This window comes from Ovis canadensis, chromosome 3, assembly GCF_042477335.2.
Source record: "Ovis canadensis isolate MfBH-ARS-UI-01 breed Bighorn chromosome 3, ARS-UI_OviCan_v2, whole genome shotgun sequence".
Lineage (NCBI taxonomy): Eukaryota > Metazoa > Chordata > Mammalia > Artiodactyla > Bovidae > Ovis > Ovis canadensis.
The window spans coordinates 6,412,427-6,432,668 of record NC_091247.1 but is presented as its reverse complement, the minus strand read 5'-3'; the positions used below and the strand labels follow the sequence as shown (position 1 = coordinate 6,432,668).

The following is a 20,242-nucleotide window of genomic DNA, read 5'->3' as shown; positions in this document are numbered from 1 at the left end:
GTAAGATGGGATGTCGCCTTTTCTCAGCTTCAGGGAAGCCTGACCGACTGTGCCCCCAGGGAGGCCATGCTCCCCACCTCGGGAGCCCGGCAGGGTGCTTGGGATGGGTGCAGGCCAGCTGCTGGCTCTGGCACTCCTGCTCTCACAAGGTGGCCCCGGAAGCTGGCGGGGCGTCCAGGCCACACTGAGCTCTGGATTCCCTGGCAGGGGAGGAGGAGGAGGGCAGAGGAATGTGGCTTTGAGGAATGTTTAACCCAAGGCAGAAATAGCACTCTGCTTTTTTTTTTTCATTCCAAGCTCGGGTTTTCAGCTAGGAAGTGGGCTCAGAGTGCCATTCTCTCTTTCTTCAGCCTCTGGCTCCCCGACTGCTCTAGCCTTCTGGGGGCAGGAAGTGGCCTCTTTTTTTTTTTAAACTAGGAAGCTGCTGTGGGAACCAGAAAGGACCCTGGATTTGGAGGAAGGCAGAGTTGCCGTCTCTGGGCTCGCACAGAGTCAGACACGACTGAAGTGACTTGGCAGCAGCAGCAGAGTTGGTTGGGTTTACATCCCCAATTCTCTATTTCCATTGAAAAAGACCCTGATGCTGGGAAAGATTGAGGGCAGGAGGAGAAGGGGACGACAGAGGATGAGATGGTTGGCTGGCATCACCGACTCAGTGGACATGAGTTTGAGCAAGCTCTGGGAGATGGTGAAGGACAGGGAAGCCTGGTGTGCTGCAGTCCATGGGGCCGCAAAGAGTCGGACACAGCGTTCCCAGGCCTGTGATCACGCCGCACCCTGACACCTGCTTTCTCTCCTGGGGGTGGGGGAGGAAATAGGATCTGAGATCTAGTGACCTGGTGGGTGGGGGAGGGGAGAGGATTTGAGATGGCTTGTCAGTCGTGTCAGGCGTTCCCCCTCAGGGACCAGCCGGGCCTGGGTACAACGCCCAGCTCCTCTCATCAGCTTTGCGGTCTTGGCCAAGCCCTTTCTTATGGAGCCTCCTCACTTCGTCTGTAAAATGGGCCGGTGACGATAGCCCCGCCTCCCGGGGTGGTGGATGGAATGAAGGTGGAAAACGTTGGCAAGAGGGCCTGGACATCCTAGACTCGAAAACCCTTCTCTGAGTCCCGGGGGCCTCAGGCGTAAAATGGGAAAACGCCCCCCGCTGGGGGCCTGCAGCCGGGTGACATGAGGGTCCTAGCCAGGGATGAGTGCCCACTAGGACAGCTTTTCATCTGACCCTTCCATTTGCCTCATTCCTCTGACCCCGGGGCCCCTACCTCCACCCACACTCGGCTTAAACCAGTGCCCAAGTCCCCTCCACAGAGGTGCCCGGGGCCCAGCCAGTGCCTGCCCCAGATCTGGCGCTGAGAACACGTGTAACCCACCCTGCTGCCATCGGGCTGTGGGCACCTTGTGGATGGGACCGCGTCTGGTCTCACGGTTCACTGCTCCATCCCTGGTCCTCGGACAGAGCCTGGAACACGTTTGTCGAAAGGAAGGAAACAAATCCGTCAATGTACACGCTAATGGATGAGGGACGTTTCTTCTCATCATCCATCTTGGGTCTTTGCTGTTCCTTTGCCTGGCCTCCTCCCACCTCCTGGCCTGGGTGATGGGGGGCTTGCCACATCTGGGGGAGAGGTGGGCCTCAGAAGGCAGGTGCTGGGAGGCTGGGCCTCAGCAGGTCAGGCCTAGTGAGGACCCCAGCCCCTCTCTCCTGCTGGGGCTGGGGAGACGAGGAGGGGGTCAGCCAATCAGCTCAGCCCCTCCTTTGAGGCCCCTCCTGCCCCTGTCTCTTTGTAGGAACCACAAGATTCCTGTTCAAAGGCAGGAGATGGGGCTATTTTTGGCACTGTGGGGGAAAAAAAAAGAATGCTTCCCTTCTGTTCAAAAATATATGGTGTGTGTGCTGGGCAGGCGGAGAGCTTGGTGGAGCTCAAAGCCTCTGCTGGTGGGGAGGGGGTCCTGCCCTGGGCCCCCATGGCCCTGCCCGTCTCCATGGCTCACTACCCACACAGCCACATTGGGCAGCTATTGTTTCCTTGCTAGGCCTGAGCGGAATGGGATCTTAATTAAAACCAACAGTAGTCGTCAAAATAAAGGAGAGGAGCCTGCCAGCTGCTCCCACCTTGGTGCGTGTTTCCTCTACCCTGGCTCCGTGGAGGGGGCTGGGTGGTCATGAGAGGCATTCTGGGCACATCTCTGGGAAGGAGGGCCAGCCCGCTGTGCGAGAATGGGTGGAGGCCCTGGGTACCCCTGTGGGCGAGTCTGGCCAAGGGCATCCCTGGGCCACTATGCTACCCCTCACTCTCCAATCCAGAAAGTCATGGGAGTGCCGAGACACAGGGTAGATTGGATGGATGGGTTTCTGGCCCTCCTGGATTCAGTTTGGCAGGGAAACAAGATAGAGTGTTGTGCAATGCAATGCGAGTCCACCAGGTCTGGGGTGCACCTGGGAGGGCTTCCTGGAGGAGGCAGTGTTTTAGGAGAGACGGTTATCATGTACGGGTGTGAGTTGAACCATAAAGAAGGCTGAGCACCAAAGAATTGATGTTTTCGAACTGTGGTGCTGGAGAAGACACTTGAGAGCCCCTTGGACAGCAAGATCAAACCAGTCAATCCTAAAGGAAATCAACCCTGCATATTCATTGGAAGGACTGATGCTGAAGCTGAAGCTCCAATACTTTGGTCACCTGACTCACTGGAAAAGACCCTGATGCTGGGAAAGACTGAGGGCCAAGGAGAAGGGGCAACAGAGGATAAGATGGTTGGATGGCATCACCGACTCAATGGACATGAATCTCAGCAAGCTCCGGGAGATGGTGAGGTTAGAGAAGCCTGGCGTGCTGCAGTCCGTGGGGTCGCAAAGAGTTGGACAGGACTTAGCAACTGAACAACAAGGGTAGTGTTGCCAGATATACTAAACAGTTATTCGCTGTTTATGTGAAATCTGAATTTTTATTTGCTCACTTTGCAGCGTGACCTGAGGGAGACCTAGGAGCTGAGAAGCCACGGGGAGATGTGCGGGGAGGGGTGGTTTATGGGAGATGCTGAGAGTGTTTCACAGAGAAGGAACAGTGTGTTCTGGGTCTGGAGGCATCAAGCTGCGGCAACTCTGAGGCCCTGGAAACCTGAAGGAGCAGGGGTAGGAGTGTAGAGGGGGTGCCCCCGGGGCCAGAGGCCAATCGGGGAGCCCTTCCGGGAAGCAGCTGACCAGCAGGGCAGGGCTCCACCCAGAGGCCACACTGGCGGGGCCGGTCTTGGGAACAGGTGAGGCCACGGGGTGCAGGGCGGGAGAAGGGGGCCTGCCTTGGCCGGAGGAGACAGCAGCATTTGCTCAGGGTCACGGTCCTGCCTCTGGTGGGTTCTGGTCAGGCTGGCGGGTGTGCGGGTGTGACTTTCTCAGGGTCCCAGTGCCGGAGTCCAGAACAATGAGTGACCCAACTCATAGCTCTTAAAGGGCCAGAGCTGGATTTGGAACCCTCAGGGCCGCGAATCCTGGGCTCCTGGGGCTCCACCCTCGCAGGCCCTGGAATGTGTGCCCTGGAACCTTTGGGGGCCACTGTGATGAAGGCCAGCCCGGTGTGTCCCTCCCCTTCCCAGGACTAGGGACAAAGCAAGCAAGTGGGGGCTATGGATCAGAGGAGGCAGAGGCCATGTGCCCCAGGAGGGGGTGGATAGGCGGAGGGCGACTACCCATGGCTCTCGTTGCCCCTGCCCCTCCTAGGCGCTCATGTTATTGGCCCTGGTTGTCCTGCTCTGCCTTTGCGTGCTGTGACACCTTTATTAATGAGAGTAGCAATTGCTAACATTTTGGAGTCTTTGCTGTGTTCCATCTGCCTGGGTCATAGGCTTCTTCTGCTTTTAAATATTTACTTGGCTGCACTGGGTCTTAGTTGCGGCACATGGGAAATTCAATCTTTGTTGCGGCATGTGGGATCTAGTTCCCTGACCAGGGATCGAACCTGGGCCCTCTCCATTGGGAGCGCAGGGTGTTCACCACTGGCCCACCAGGTATGTCCCGTGGCGCTTCTTCTGGCTTAATTCTTTGTTCCTCTTGAATGTTCCCTGGCCGCTTCTGGTGGTCCCCAGGTCTCATCATGCTCTGAACTTTGGACATCAGCAGCCCCAGTGCTGGCAAGCCCTTTCTCTCTGCCTGATGAGGTCTGATTGCCTTTACAGGTCAGTGTAAGTGCCCCGTCCTCAGGGAGCACGCGCTGACCCCTACTTGGGTCGGTTTCCTGCTTTACATGACAGATAATTCGACAGCCCTGTGGTCCCCTGCTGTAGGTCAGTATCTACAGTTCCATCAGGGCCTTGGAGGACAAGGACTGGTGTCTAGGTCACTGTCGCGTTCCCTGGCCCATATGAGTGCTCAGAAATTAATTGCTGGATGAACGAAGGGGTGAAAAATCCTGTTTGTTCCTTCTAGCCACCCTGGAAGGAAGGTTTTGGCACCACCACCACAATCCCCATTTTACAGGAGAGGAGACTGAGGCTCAGAGAGGTGAACTCAGTTTCTCAAGGTCACATAGGAGCTAAAGAATGAATTACTTGACTCAGAAATAGACCCTTCCTGTTGGCCAGGTGCTTCAGTCCCTCCCGTAGCCTCTGACCTCGAACCCAGGTCTCCCGCATTGCAGGCAAATTCTTTACCAGCTGAGCCACAAGGGAAGCCCCTGACCTTGGCAGATGCTTGGAAAATATTCATGAAATTGGGCTACACCAAATCCCTGAGCACTCCACTCTGCTCTGAAATGTTTGAGAGGTTCTCCCCTAGGAGTCCTGAGAAAATCTCGAATGTCAGCCTTTCCCCAAGGTCTCAAAGGAAGCAGAAGGTGTGGTTGGCATCCTTCAGGACCAACCACTCTTCTGGAAGATTCAGAGTCTGTCGGTAGAGAGGGCTTGAACCAGGGAGTCACTGGAGTCTTACCTTGGTGTGGGTGTGCGTGTGTGAGAGAATGAGGAACACACGTGCAGTCACCAAGGCCAGTCCATTTATCAGCCAGAAGTGGCTGCGCTTCAGACAGTAAAGGTGGGCATGTCTACCTTCCAGTTTACCCACCCAAACTGAGCATAACACAGGCCTTCCACAAGAACGAACGCGTGCAGAGCGCCTCCCGTGTGCTGGATGCTGTTCTATGGTTGTGACGTAGGCGGACCCAGATCCTGCCCACAGATCCAGCCACTGGGGAAGGACAAAACTGAAAGATACGGGCATTCCTTGTACTGTTTCTCTGATGTCACTGTTGTGAACATTTTTGCCAGTTTCTTCTTGTCTCTTCGCGATGTATATAGGTTTTAGCATGCTCAGTTTTCAGATGAGGTTCAGAGAGGTTAAGCGACTCATGCAAGGATGCACAGCTGGGACGTGGGAGAGCCGGGATTTGAACCTGTGTCAGTGTGCCTTGGTCTGGTTCCCTCATCAAAGCAAGTCATTAACAGATCAGCAGATACTATGGACTTCTGCTTCCCAGCCCTGGTGGCCCTTTTCTGGGGATTCAGAGAAGCCGAAGATTCAAAGGGACAGATGGTGAAGTGCAGGAATCAGGCAGAGTGTTAAGCAAGGTTATTCTCAGAATACATTTGTGTGCTGTTTCAGACACCGCACTTCCGGACAAGCTATGCTATCACTCAGACCCTGGTTCTGGCTCCAGCTCCACTGCAGGCTAACTTTGGTCCTTGGGCAAATAGCTTTCCCCCTGGGGTCTCAGTTTCCAGATCAGTATAATGGGGATAATCAAAATTCTTACCTCACAGCATCATTTGGGCACTGAATGAGCTTCAGGCATGAGACGTGCCTTGTCTAGGACACACACACAGTCATGCCGAATATATGGCAGCTCTTTCGTCTTGCTATTCCTGGAAGCCACGAGACAAATGACATCTTCCTGCAGTTTGACTTGAGAACATTTTGGGAACAGTTATTCAACTTACATAGAAATTAAAATCAATGCATTTCGAAATTTTAATTTTAAAGCAAAACAAGCATCTGTAAATGATGAAATAGACTGCAAAATCTATTTGAACTAAGAAAAATTTGAACTAAAACACATGACTTGAAACACACCTTTTTTTCGGTGATTTCCTGGACTCTGCCCCTCTCTCCTGGGGTTGGGGGTCCTGGCCCTGTTCCCTCAGGGGATCTGGGGAGGGCACCTTTGGGGAGACCTTGGACTCCTCCAGGGACAAAGCACTTTCACCTACCTGTGAGTGGGTCAGAGTGAATATTCCTATTCCATTTGTCAGAGGAGAAAACTGAGGCTTGGAGTGGGAAATGAATCGCAAAGATTCAAGCTCTATTTGGGAAATCTGAAAGCCAGAAAGGTCACAGCATCCAGGAGAAAGATGGGGTCCTGGGTGCCTTAGTCTCCAGGATAGGTACCACCAAGGGGCGTTTTGATGGACAGGAGCCGCTGCTCCCCAAGTCTCATGCACCCCAGTGCCTGGCCCTCAATAGGTGCTGGGCGGGGGCTTGCCGTGGCCTGGGGGCACGGGGTGGGTGGCCCTCTTCTCAGGGATGATCATCTCTAGGCTAAAGCCTTCTTAACTTTGGGCTCTGGAGTCACGTCGACCTGACCTCCCACCTCCACTCCTCCACTGCTGACCATGAACGTGACCTGGGACGAGGGCCTTTGCCTCTTGTGAAGCCTCAGTTTCTTCACCAGTGAAGTGGGCTGTTGGGGACCCTTCACCTCTCAGCATAAGGGCTGGTGCAGCCCCAGAACTCAGCCAGTGGGGTGGTCTGGAGCTCAGGAAGGAACCTGAGGGGCCACGTGGGATCAGGGGCCTCTGAACTGGGATCTGAGTGGCCTGAGCAGCCTCTCAGGCCTGGGTTCCCTTGAGGGCTTCTCCTCTCTGTGTCCAGTCTTAGCCCGGGCCCCACCGCCTGGCTCCGCTAGCCACTTGTCCCATCCTGCCAGAGCCGCAGTGAGACCCCTGACGTTCTCTGCCGATACCGTGACTGTTGGCATGCGAGTCCCTGGCTCCATGTGGCGCACTTATCACTTGCTGGGCTCAGCGCCTTCAACCTCTTCTTGCTGGCTGCAGCAGCAGCCCTGTGATGCAGGAAGAAACCACGGCTCAGAGAGGGTACTGCACTGACCGGGGTCACACATAGTGCGTGGACCCGTCTCCGCAGTGGGAGAGAGCCCAGCTTCTTTGGGGCCACGGTCAGGGTCCTCCAGGCCTGAGTTCAGGGTAGTGAAGAGCAGGTCTGGGAGCCTGGGGCCTGATTGGGCCCCTCCCCACCCGAACCCACCTTCTGTGGTCAGGGAACTGACATCTATTCCAGGTTCCTGAAGTCAGGGGGCCCTGGCACTCTCCCCAGACCCACAATGGGCCCTTTGGCAGATGAAGCAGCCCCAGGACTGCTCAGTCATCCTGCCACCCGGCACCCTGATCCCTCTTAGTGTGGAGGATGGGGGCGCCATGAGCGGTTAAGGAGCAGGGGCCAGGAGCGGTCAGGGCTGGGTCAGCTCATGGGTGACTATGAACGTGGCTCCTTGCACACCCCAGGAGCCTGGGGCTCTGTCAGGGTCTCCAGAGTCCCGCGTGGAGGGCAGGGTGCAGGGCTGGTCGCTGCAATAGTGGCTCACGGCTCTGGTCTTTATCTCCCCAGGGCTGGCAGCCTGAGGCCCTGCATCCTCCCCCTCAGCGAGCCTGCGCAGAGGGTGCAGGGTGGCGAGGCAGGCGGGGGGTGCCCTGCAGCGGGCCATGGGCCCCCACCAGCCGGAGCTCAGCCAATGAGGGTGGAAATAGCCATGGGGGCTGGGCTGCTGCCCCCCACCCCGGGGAAGGCCTGAGCGGGCTGGGCTCTGGGAGACTGGCTCCTTCAGGGTGAGGGCGAGGGGCTCCTGGAGCACCCGGGAGTGCTGGGCGGGAGGCCAGGCCTCCTTCCTGATGAAACTCAGGCTCCCCCGCAGCTGGGCATTTATGGAAAATAGGCGCGGGGCAGGCTGGAGGGCGCCGGTCTGCTCTGTGCCCAGCCCGGCGGAGGCATGGACCGATCTCATCACAGGGCAGTGGCAGTGGGCGGCACGCCTTACCTCTCCGCTAGCGGCGGCTCTGCTGGAGGGTCCGTGTCACGGATGAGCCTGCCTGCCGCCCCTGGCCAAGGTCACCAGGTCGTCTGCTCCAGGGCGGGTGCCCACCCTGCAGTCTCCTCTCAGCCCCCTCCTGGTGTTCCCCCTTGGGGCCTCCTCCCTCCTGGTGCTCCCCCTTGGGGCCTCCTCCCTCCTGGTGCTCCCCCTTGGGGCCTCCTGCCTGGGGGCCTGTGAGCCTCCACAGTCATTGACTTGTGGAGGCGTGGAGGTCTCAGGAGCGCCCTGCCCCTCCCCACACCGGGGGGAAGCCACAGGTGGCCCCAGGTTGGGGGCAGCCAGGATTCGTCTGCTCCTCCCTGGAGCACCTGTGTGTGTCCATGAGGTCTATGCGGGCTCACCCCAGGGCCTGTATGTGACCCATGGGTCTGGGACAGCTCGGGTGGGGAGTGATCGGGGCTCGGGGAGCTTGTGGCTCCTGGGGGATCAGAGAGAGCCTCGCTTACACCGCCCTCGGGTGGCCGGCCCTTACCGGTGGGAAACCTTGGAGGCCTTATTGAACGCTCTTTCTTGTCTTCCCATCCCCCTGGTGCCACCCTTCACACTTAGCACAGCAGGTGATGCTACTGTGAGCAGCAGGAGGGGCAGGAAAACTGAGGCCCAGACCTGGGAAGTGACAGGTCACGCAGGAAGGGAGTTGCAGAGTCCTGAAATCCACAATGTCCCAAGACCACCATCCTCCCTATGGGCGACTGCCCCTTGAGGGAGGGCGGGGATCCCTGGCCCTGGGCTGGGGGGGCCAGGCTGCAGCGGTGCAGGGGGCTGCATACTGGGCCATTAGCACGTTCCCTCCCTTCTCTGAAGAAGCTTTGCTGGGAGGGGAGGATGTGACCAAATTAGGGCCGCTGCCGGGTGCAGCCCAGATGGGAGGATGGGAAGAGGTTGGCACAGCCCTGGGCTGGGGTTGGGGGTGTTCTTGGGTTCTTCAGGGAGCCAGGATGGGTGGGACTGCCTCGTAAGGCGAGAAGAAGGGGTGTTCACAGGTTGGGGACCCAGGAGGGGAGGTTTGGTCTGGGATGGGGGTGCATTTGGACCATGTGGTCTGTGAGGGGTCCCTGGGCTATCAAGAGGAGCTAAAAGTCTGGAGGGGGGTTGTGGTGTGCATGTGCTGCCCCCCCCCGGAGAGCACAGAGGAGGGCTCTGGGTGGGGACTTGGAGAACCCCAATATTTAGAGACTGAGCAAAGAAGGAGAGCCCCGGGGCTTGAGGGGGAGCTTTGGGACAAGGTGCACTTCTGGAAGGAGCAGGATCCATGATGTCAGAGGGTGGGATTCTGTGATGAGGGGTTGCGGGCGGCCAGGTCCAAACGGCCCCCACGTTCTCTTTGTGTGAATCAAACTGGAGGTTCTCTTTTTGTGTGAGTCAAAACGGAGGCCCCTTTGCGGATGGGTTTTCCTTCAGCCACTGTGGGGGCGGGGGGAGGCATGACTGACATTCTTGTAGCCTTTGTCCCTGCAGATGGAAAGGGACCCCTGCAGAACGGCCCCCCCAGGGAGGCTGCCCGCAGGGGGTCCTCCAAGTGCCTCTGTGGGGGTTGCAGCCCCTGCTGTCTGTTCCCACCGTGTTTGAGCTGAGCTTCCATCAGGAGAGAGGTATTTTGCTTTAGGGAAATAAAAATCAGACTCAACATTTATCCTGGGCTCCAGGGACTGGCTCTCATGTTCTTTCCCAGCAGACAGAGCTGTGGGCAAGGGAGGAGGAGTGCCTGGGAACGCGGCTCTGGGCGTTGGAGGGGAGCAGACACCCACCACAGCCAGGGGGTGAAGACTGGCTTGGGGGGCAGGGGCTAGGCCCCGCCTTCCACGCTGAGCCCCCAGCAGGCCTGCTGTAGCTCTGCTGCCCCGGTGCTCAGGGCAGGTCAGTGGGAGGGAGTCCTAGCTGTCCTCTAAGCTGGGAATTTTCTATCTAGCCCTCAAGGAACCCTCCAGATAGCTCTGCCTGCTAGGTGTCTGTATCCATCCTTCAGATGAGGACCCTGAGGCTCAGAGAGGATAAGTCACTTGTTTTGGAGCCAGCCAGTATACCAGCGGTTGAGACAGGCTGCTGACCCAGAGCCTCTCCAAGTTTGGGCTGCGTGGTCTTAAATACTGGTTTCCCTAATGAGCCTGGGTGCCTGGAGGCGGGAGCGAGCTGGGGAAAGGCAGCTTGTTTTCAAAACTGGCCGGAGCCAGTCGTAATGGTGAAGGTAAACACGTTGTGAGAACCATGTTTTAGGATGTGTTCCCAACCCAGCCAAGTGGTTTGGTGACGATGTGGGAATAAACAGGGTCTATTCTCTGCCTCCCATGTTGGGACACTGGGGCTGGGCTTTGAGGGTGATGCTAGGAGAAGCGTTTGGCCACTGGGGACTTCGCATCCATCTGGGAAAATGAGGTGGGGAAAGGGCTTCTAATGAGCCCTCGCTGGGTGCCAGACGTCACACCGAACACTCTAACTTCATCCCCCTTCCCTCAGAGAGAGACTGTTATTTGTCCCATTGGTGGCTCAGACTGCCACCTCCAGTGCAGGAGACCCGGATTTGATCCCTGGGTCAGGAAGATCCCCGGAGTAGGGAATGGCTACCCAGTCCCGTATTCTTGCTTGGAAAATTTCAAGGACAGAGGAGCCTGGCAGGCTACAGTCTATGGGGTTGCGAAGAGTCAGACACGAGTAAGCAACTAACACTTTAACGTTCTCAGATGAGCAAACCAAGGCTCAGAGATGTGAGTTCATTCGCCCAAGGGCACACGGCCAGAGCCTTCTCTGCGGTCTGCCCTATTTTTCTAATGTCCTGTAACCCCTTCTCCCTGGCTTGGCCCTGTAGGCAGTGCCCTGTCTGACCCTCTGTTGTATAGTTGATAGGAAGACAAGACTCCATTTAAACCATGCTTCCCACCCACAAAGGGGGTTCCCAAAGAAGGGGCTTCCTAGAAAAGGGACATCCCAGCTGGGACTTGAAAAGTGTTGTAGGGGTTACCCAGGTGACAGAGGCAAGGGCAAGGGTTCCGGGCAGAAGGAGCAGCCGGTGCAAAGGCCTGGAGGTGGGACTGATTAGAGAAGCTTGAGGGCATCACAGGATGGGGCGGGCAGGGGCTGGGGGTTGGTCACCCTGAAAATGACCTTCATGCATCCTGGGCCCTGAGCCCTGAGCACGGACCTGGGACCTGCCGAGTCCGTGGTGGACGCATGTTAATTTCACACTTGAATGGAGACTCGGAGGGATGGGGGGATGGGACCAAGCAGGGAGCCTGAGCCTGGGAATGTCACTCTAGTGTCTGGGCAGAGGGCGAAGACGGAGGGACCCCATAACTGTCCCCTCGCCCCCTCCTCCCTCCTAGTGCCTGCGGTCCTTGGAGCTGCTGGGGGCGTGTTCCCCCAGCAGGACCTTCAGCTCTTCTGGCGCTGTCAGCGGGTGCACACAGGCAGTGGGCTGATGAGGCCAAAGCTTCCCCCCAACATTTTCTTGAAAGCTCAAGAGCAGCTCTGGGGCCGTGAGCACCTGTGTGTCCGTCGTCTCGATGCGCCAGCTGTCAGCATTTTGCCACATTTGCTTCCTGTCTCTTTCTAAATATGTGTGTGTGTATTTCTGAACCTCTCGAGGGAGGCTGCAGGCATCCTGGTTGTCACCCCTAAATACTTCAGGGCACATCCCAAGGAAAGAGGACATGGTCCCACGCCACCTCCGTACCGTAGCTGCTCCTAATGAAGGAGCAGTGACTCCATCCGGGCATCTGAGTGCCTGCCTGTGGGCAGCTTCCCCCACCATCCCCATCATATCTCTCACACCCATAGTTGTTGTGGTTCAGTTGCCCAGTCGTGTCCGACTCTTTGTGACCCTGTGGACTTCAGCACGCCAAGGTTCCTTGTCCTTCACTATCTCCTGGAGTTTGCTCAAACTCACGTTCGTTGAGTCGGTGATGCCATCCAACCATCTCATCCTCTGTCATCCCCTCCTCCTCCTGCCCTCAGTCTTTCCCAGCATCAGGGTCTTTTCTAATGAGTCGACTCTTTGCATCAGGTGGCCAAAGTATTGGAGCTTCAGCTTCAGCATCAGTCCTTCCAATGAGTATTCAGGACTGATTTCCTTTAGGATGGACTGGTTGGATCTCCTTGTAGTCCAAGGGACTCTCAAGAGCCTTCCCCAACACCGCAATTCAAAAGCATCAACTCTTTGGCGCTCAACTTTCTTTATAGTCCAACTCTCACATCCATACCTGACTACTGGAAAAACCATAGCTTTGACTAGATGGACCTTTGTCGGCAAAGTGATGTCACCACTTTTCAACATACTGTCTAGGTTAGTCATAGCTTTTCTTCCAAGGAGCAAGCGTCTTTTAATTTCATGGCTGCAGTCACCGTACGCAGTGATTTTGGAGCCAAAGAAAAGAAAATCTGCCAGTTTCCACTTTTTCCCCTTCTATTTGCCATGAAGTGATAGGACCGGATGCCATGATCTTCATTTTTTGAATGTTGCATTTTAAGCCAGCTTTTTCACTCTCCTCTTTCACCTTCGTCAAGAGGCTCTTTAGCTCCTCTTTGCTTTCTGCTGTGAGGCTGGTGTCGTCTGCACCCAGGGTAGCTAGTCTATGACTCCAGATTCAGGACCCAAGCCAGGCATTTCGAGTTGCATTTGATGGCCTTGTCTCTTTGGTCTTTTTTTTTTTTTTTTTTTAATCTGGAACAATCCCCTGCCTCGTTTTCTACCTTTTCGCACCAACATTTTAGTATCCTGGACAGTTGTCTTGTCAAATGTCCCACGTTCTGCGTTTGTCTGGTTGTATCCTCATGATTAGACTGGGAGCTGGAATTTGGAGGCAGGCCTGCCTGACCTTTGTGGAGCGGGGGCAGGTGGCCAAGCCCCTCTGAGATCTGCCTGCTGCTCGCCCCACCTCCAACGGACCCCAGGACTATAGGCAGTGAAGCAGTGGCAGCTGCCAGGCCAGGCATGGGGCCAGGGGATACCTGTTTCCTGGCTAATTAGCTGTGTAAAGCAGGGGTAGGGACTGTCTCCCTCTTCCCAGCTCACAGCCAGCAGAACTTGGCTACCTGCTGACCACTCTGTGCTCTGTTTTGGGGGCCTTTGTAATGGGGAAGGGGCAGCCAACTGTGTCTGTGTCTTGAGGGCTTATTGGGTACGGGGGCTGGTGAAGGGTACGGGGGAGGAGGTGGAAGCTGAGAGGCCCTGGGATGGGGGTGCTGCTAGGGGATGGGGCAGAGGGCATGGTCAGGAGAGGGTTGGGACTTCTGAGCTGGGAGATTCCAGGGAAGTCTCCTTCTTTGACCTTGAAAGGGGGCCTTGCCTAAGGTCAGCAGTGGACCAGCACCCCAATGCTTGCTACCCTGCTCCTCCTGTTTATATTATATGATACCAAGGTCACACAAGGTCACACAGCTCATTGGATGACTCGAAGTAGGGGTGGGGGCATCCACTTGGGCATCCATCCTGGGCTCTGAAGGCACAGTCCTGGCCCCTGGCCCCACCCAGCCACCTCAGGTAACTCAGCCAAGTAAGCAGGTCTGCCTGAGCCTCAGTCTCCTCATTGGGAAAACAGGATCACACCTATCTATGGGATTTTATGCCTGTGAAGAGCACCAAGCACTTTAACCTTCACAACTAGCCCATTTGACAGATGAGGAAACTGAGGCTCAGGGCTGGGAGGTACTTCACTGGGGGACACACAGCTAGTAAGCTGTGGAGCTAGGCTTAAACTCGGGCTGTCCATTCCGGCTCCAGAGTATGAGCCCCTAAGCTCCTGGCTGCGCTATGATGGATCTCCTGTGTCTCCAGGTTGAATAGTTAAGGATCAGTCCCTTGGCTCCTGCTGCCTTTCTCTACCAAGTATGGGTGGTAAGTGTAGGGCTGCCCAGTCTCTGTTAGGCCAGGGAAGATTTCCCTCGCCACCCTCCTGCCTGATTCCCTTCCCACTCTCTTGTTCAGTCCCTCAGTCACGTCAGACCCTTTGCGACCCCATGAACTGCAGCACTCCAGGCTCCCCTGTCCTTCACTGTCTCCTGGAGTTTGCTCAGCCTCATGTCCACTGAGTTGATGATGTCATCCAACCATCTCATCCTCTGTCGTCCCCTTCTCCTCCTGCCCTCAATCTTTCCCAGCATCAGGGTCTTTTCTAATGAGTTGGCTCTTCGCATCAGGTGGCCAAAGTATTGGGGCTTCAGCTTCAGCGTCACTCCTTCCAGTGAATATTCAAGGTTGATTTCCTTTAGGATGGACTGGTTTGATCTCCTTGCTGTCCAAGGGACTCTCTACCCTCTGCCAAAACTCTCTTGGAAAATTGCATTCTTTTGCACCAGGTCTGGCTCTTCCTGGTAACCTACAGCTCTCACTGTTCCCTTGCTGCCTCTGTCTCTTTTTTAAGTTGGAGTGTAATTGCTTTATAATGCTGTGTTGGTTTCTGCTGCACAACATCGAGAGTTAGCTGTTTGTGTCCGTGTATCCCCTCCTCCTTGAACCTCCCTCCCCGACCCCGTCCCACCCCTCTAGGTCGTTACAGAGCCTTGAGCTGAGCTCCCTGTGTACGGCAGCTTCCCACTAGCTGTCTGTCTGACACACGGTCGTGGATGTGTGTTAACGCTGCTCTCTCGGTTCGTCCCTCCCTTTCCTTCCCTGTGTCAAGTCCGTTCTCTACTGTCTGCATCTCTACTCCTCCCTGTAAATGGGTTCCCCAGTGCCATGTCTCTGGATTCCACATGTGTGTGTTAATATATGACGTTTGTTTTCCTGACTCTGTACGACAGACTCAGCATTGTGCCCATGGACAGGGCATCTCCTCCAGCCTCTGGTGGGAGGAGAGTGCCGACAAGGGGGGCTTGGCGGGGTCTTGCCACCTGCCCTAGGAGTCTAACTACCAGCGTCCAGGTGTGGGCCGGTGGCTGAGCCACAGACTCGAATGCAGACTCTCACCCTCCCACTGCACGTCCTGCCGCCCTTTGTACCTCAGTTTCCCCATCTGCAACCAGGGCAGAGTGGCAGCTTCCCTGGGAGCATTGTCAAGGCAGCTGAACTGAAGCACAGAAGCCCACCCTGCTCCAGATCGAGGCTCGTGGTGGGTGCTCGGGACTTGGCAGCTGTTATGAGCTTGCTCTGAACAGTTTCTTGAAAAGTGACCTCAATCGAGTCTGATCAGGCACACATGGTGAGGTGCACCCCCTTGGGCCTCCCTTCCCACTTCGCTGGGGAGGGATTTCAGTTCTTTTACTCACCTGACCTGCACCCAACACCCACCTTCCTGCCTGTTCACTCATCCATTCATTCTCCAAGTCTGAATTGAGCACATCCGAGTGCCAGGCCTTGTGCTGGGGACTCAGGAGTATTCACACCTGTTCTGATTGAATTCCCAGGACAGCTAGTGTGGTAGGCACTGTAACTGCTATTCCCATTTTACAAACAGGAAAACTGAGGCGTGGAGTGCTGGAGGTCCTCTCCCAAGGTCCACCCCTACCCTGGGAATGAGTGAGGCCTTAGAGGTGGTTACATGTTCTTGTTCAGTGACTTTAGAGAAATTACTGGTTTTGTTCCAACCCGAACTGATTCAGTACTTTTCAGAAAAAAACTTTCTTTTTGTTGTTTATTTCACGGTTCAGTAAAGAATGACTATTTGGGCTCGGCTGGAGGTTCTGCTACTTTATATGGCTTGTTCTAGCTTCTCGTTCACGCCTCCATTCTTGCCTTGCCTGTAAAAAGAACCTGGGGCTGAATGCTTTGAGGGGCTGGAGGGCTGGGTAGAGGAGGGGAGGGTGCTGGGTGCTTCCAGGGCAGAGGAGGGGGTTCAGCCTTTCTGGCCCGGCCCTCCATGTGCTGGCAGGGCGGCTGAGTGCCTGGGGACACCAGTGACTTCTCTGACCACCCTGTCCCCAGGGACGCCAGATGGGGACAACTGATCCTCTGCGTTGGCCCGGGCACACAGTCCTGCCTGCCTTGCCCAGGACAGCAGGGAGAGGCCAGCCCCTGCCTGCAAGAGGCTGATCTTGACAGTCCTCCCAGCAGCTCAGTGGGTGTCTGGAGGGGATGGGCCATGGTTGCCCCCTGGGGTCAGGATGGTCAGACTGAGACTGCTCACCAGCTGGGGGTAGGGGACGGCAGGTATCTTCTTGTTCAGAGCTGGCTGGTGTCCAGAAATGTCCAGACGTGGGCAGAATGGCCGTGGGTGGGGGTGGGGAGGGCAGCAAGGAGGCTCCCCTGTGTCTGTCTGTCCCCTAGGACACCTCCCTGAGCTAAAAGGCCACTTTTCTCTTTTCTCTTGCAGTTACCGAGAAGGAAGTCCAGCAGTGGTGAGTAGCTGCGTTTTCCCAAAATTGTTGGGTGGGTTGGGAGTGTTGGCTTCGTGCTGATGGGCCGGCAGCCCAGCTGCCCAGGACAGGGGCACATGGAGGGCCCTCTGAGAGCGGCTTATCCACAAACAGGTCCAGGCAGCCTTGGGTTCAGATTCCTTTGTTCACAAGGAACTAACTTAGATCCAACTGAACTGTGGTTGGGGGTGGTGGTGGGTTGGTGGTGACCCCATGCCTTGGATGGCATCTCTGAGGACCACCAGTGTTAATTTCAGACCCTGCTCACCCGAGGAGGGGGTTTGAACCAGAAGCAAGTCAGGAGACTGGATCCCAGGCCCAGCTTTCTCACTGGATTATCACGTGGTCTTGAGAAGTCTCTTCCCCTCTCTGGGGTTCAGCCACTCTCTCTAATAAAGTGATTGAATAGATTGGATCAAGGATGGTAGATAGTTTTCTTCTTGGATGCCAGCTCTGATCAGTCCACAGTAGCTGCCTGGACTGCTGTGTTAAGGAAGATTCTGAGGCCGTAAGTCATGGAGCAAACGGAAGGTATAGCAGTGAGGCATCAATGAGGTCTGTGATGGATTAGCGATGCCTGCCCCGGGGTGGGGAGAGGAGAGTGGTGTACTGTCTGTTACTGCAGAATGTGGAGCCCCCAGGGGAGGCTCACTGTTAGGTGAACCTGAGTTGGGGGTGGATAGGTGAGCAAGGAGGGGAGCTTGGAGACCTTCTAGAAAGTTTGGTGGCTTAGAGTCCCAGCCTTGCCTCTTCCCATCTCTTTGGCCTCTGAGCCTCCGGTTCCCCATGTAGGAATAATGAGGGATTGAAGTGGTAGTCCCTGTAAAGGTCAGAGCACAGGGCCCAAGGGCTGACAGCCATTGACAGTTGTCTTCCGTCCACTGTTCAGACATGCACTCCATCACAGTAGGGAAGGTCGCAGGCCACGAGACTCCTGGGGGAGCCCTTGGCAGCCTACACCTCCCTGACCCTCAGTCCAGGCGGCAGAGGGGGAGAGCTGTGGCTACCCTGCCCAGCTCGGGTGACCCCTTGCCAGAGACCCCAGCCAGGTGGGCAGCCCCTGGGTGGTGAGCTGACTGCAGGGATGGAGGGGGGCGGGAGCAATGCCGCCTCGTTCTTCCTTCCCCATGTCCTCGGCCCTGACAGGTGGGCCTGACCCACCTCTGACCCCATTTTCCACTTCGCCACTCCCCTAGGTGGGCGTCCAGAAATGCTCCTGCTTCTCGGTCTTATCCTCCAGGCTCACCCTCCTGGATCGCCTCACCCCGCCGCTTAAAGCCCCTTTGTGGGGACTTCCCTGGTGGTCCAGTGGCTGAGACTCCGAGCTCCCAAGGCAGGGGTTCCGTCCTTGGTCAAAGAACTAGATCCCACACGCGACAATGAAGAGCAAAGACCCTGCATGCCTCGACTAAAACCCCATGCAGCCAAGCAAAGCAAACGAATATATAAGTATAAAAGCCCCTCATGGCTTCTTACTGCACTTAGCATAAAGGCCCAGCCTCTTGCCTGGCCCTCAAGGCTCCCCGAAGTCTCTGGCCTCACCTGCTGGCTCACCAGGCACCAGCCACACCAGGCTGCCTCCTGCCTCAGGGCCTCCGTCCCTGCTATTCCCGCAGCCGCAGATCTTGGCATCTTTGCTGCAGCGTCGCCTCGTGGGAGAGGTCACACTGACCACCCTCCCTGTCTCTCCAGCCCGGCCCAGGGTGGTCTTGTCTGGGGCTGACTTTCACTAGCTGCTCCACAGAAGAGGAGCCAGGCCCAGGGTCTTCTGTGACTCTGTGCTGGTCCTGGGCCACGCAGTGAGCAGAAGCAGAGCTGGGCAGGTGCCAGGTCCCCCCAGGCAGGCCCAGATCCCAGGTGGTCAGGAGCGCAAAGCAGGCCACAGTGATGCGAGGCTGGGCTGGGCCACGTGGGCTCTCGCTGCCCACCTGGCTTCATGTTGGTCGCCCCCTTGGCTGCCCCCAGCTCTGTATTCGCAGAGAGGAAGAGGCTGGGGGCTCAGGGAGGTGGGGCTGGTGTGAGGTCTGGGTCCACAGCCATCCCCTTGACCATCTTGACCATCTCATTTCCTGCCCTGAGCTCCATTCACCACAGTGGAAGACTGAAGACCTCGATGGGGGCTGAGTAGGAGACCGCAGACAGTGGTACCCAACCTTTTTGGCCCCAGGGGGACATTTCACGGGAGACCGTTTTCCCATGGACCGGGAAGCAGGGGGATGGTTTGGGGATGATTCAAGCACATTCCATTTATCATGCGCTTTATTTCTAATCTGATGCTGCCGCTGACCAGACCAGAGGTACCGGTCTGCAGCCCAGAGGTTGGGGACCCCTGCCATAGCAGGCCCCAGGCCCTTACAATCGACTGTGACATCGTGGTCACCTGGAGAGTGAAGGGAACATGATCCCCAATGGGAGCAACAGGGCGTAAATAGTGGCCCCAAGACGGTTTTGTGGTGAAGAATGTGCAGAGGGAACAGCAGATGGGGAGGAAACTGGCCAGAGGCTGGTAGTGGGTGTGTTGGGGGTGGTGGCCTCACGGATTATGGGTATTTTCTTTCTCTTGCATTTTCTATTTTATAAGTTTTCCGTAACGCTTTTTATTATGTTTATAATAACCAAATAGCCTGATGGCATTGTAACAGAGACAGTGGGTGAGGCAGGAAGAATTCTGCAGCTGCCTTGACAGGGCCAGCTGTCAATCCTGGATCCTTGTCTGCAGTCACAGCCCTGGGTTAAGGAGGCTGCCTCTCCTTAACATCTGTGGGCGCCTCCTGTGGGCCAGGTGCTTAAAAACAATGCCGGGAGGTCAGGCTAGGAGCAGCCCATTTTACAGATGAAGAAACTGAGGCTCTGAGACACTTTCCTGGGTCACCCAGCTGTGTGTGTGTGTGTGTGTGTGTGTGTGTGTGTGTGTAGTCTGAGTCCAGCTTGCTGGCCTCCGTGGCCAGGGGTACAGGGGCTCAGCCCTGCCCGCTCTGGCTTTGGGAAATCCTACAAAGCTGAGGGCTGCGGAGGGTGGGAGGGTGATAGGACTTAGAAGGGGGAGGGGAGAGGTGCAGGGAAGAGGTCCCAGCCGCAGGGATGTCTGTGAGCCCCTCCTCCGGATCGTCTGAAGGCTGGTCTCCAGGGAGCTGGGCGGGGAATGCCATGGGAAAGGAGGTGTTTGAAAAGATAATGGGGACAGTTTGCCAGGGATGCTGCGGCAGGCAGTCCCAGCTGCGTTTGGCTGATTGCAGCTGGGGTTATGCTTTCTTCTTCATCTACCTATTTATTTCCCACTTTTCACACTGCAGAAGGCAGCGTCCGCCACACTTAACCCTTGGCAGGAAGGCGGGTGGGTATGGCAGGGCTCGCTTCAAGCTGGGTCCCAGAGGACAAGGCTCTGTGGGATCTGAGAGCAGCGGATCCCAGGAAGGCCTGGAAGGCCAGGGCCTTGGGGAATGAGGCCCTGGTGGCCTTGGGGCCGCGGTGCCTGCCGAGAATGGGAAGCTGAGCTGGAATCGGACCTGCGGGTCGTGGCCGGTGTTCATTCATTCACTCATCACTCATTCATTCATTAATTCACACCCTCATTCGCTCATTCATTCACTCCCTCATTCCTCCACCCACTCACTCATTCATTAATTCACTCTCATTGCTCCTTCACTCTGTCATTCACCATTCATTCACTCATTGGGTCATGCCCTCACTCACTCATTCATGCCCTACTCCCATTCGCTGGCTCACGTTCATTCACTCCCTCCCTGATTCACTCATTCATTCACCCACTCCCCCTTTCCTTCACTCCCTCATTCATTCATTCATTTGCTGGTCCATTCATTCAATAAATCTGTACTGAGCACCTGATCTGTGCCAAGCACCCTCCCAGCGCC

At 56.3% G+C, this 20,242-nt stretch overlaps 1 protein-coding gene across 1 annotated transcript in view; it reads left to right on the top strand.

Annotated features, from left to right (window-relative positions):
* The window catches only part of NCS1 (neuronal calcium sensor 1), a 56,008-nt gene that overhangs the window by 10,314 nt on the left and 25,452 nt on the right, over nucleotides 1-20,242 (top strand). Inside the window, exon 2 of the mRNA XM_069580012.1 lies at nucleotides 16,328-16,352. Coding sequence (XP_069436113.1) covers nucleotides 16,328-16,352 — 25 coding nt within the window. The remainder of the gene's footprint in view (nucleotides 1-16,327; nucleotides 16,353-20,242) is intronic.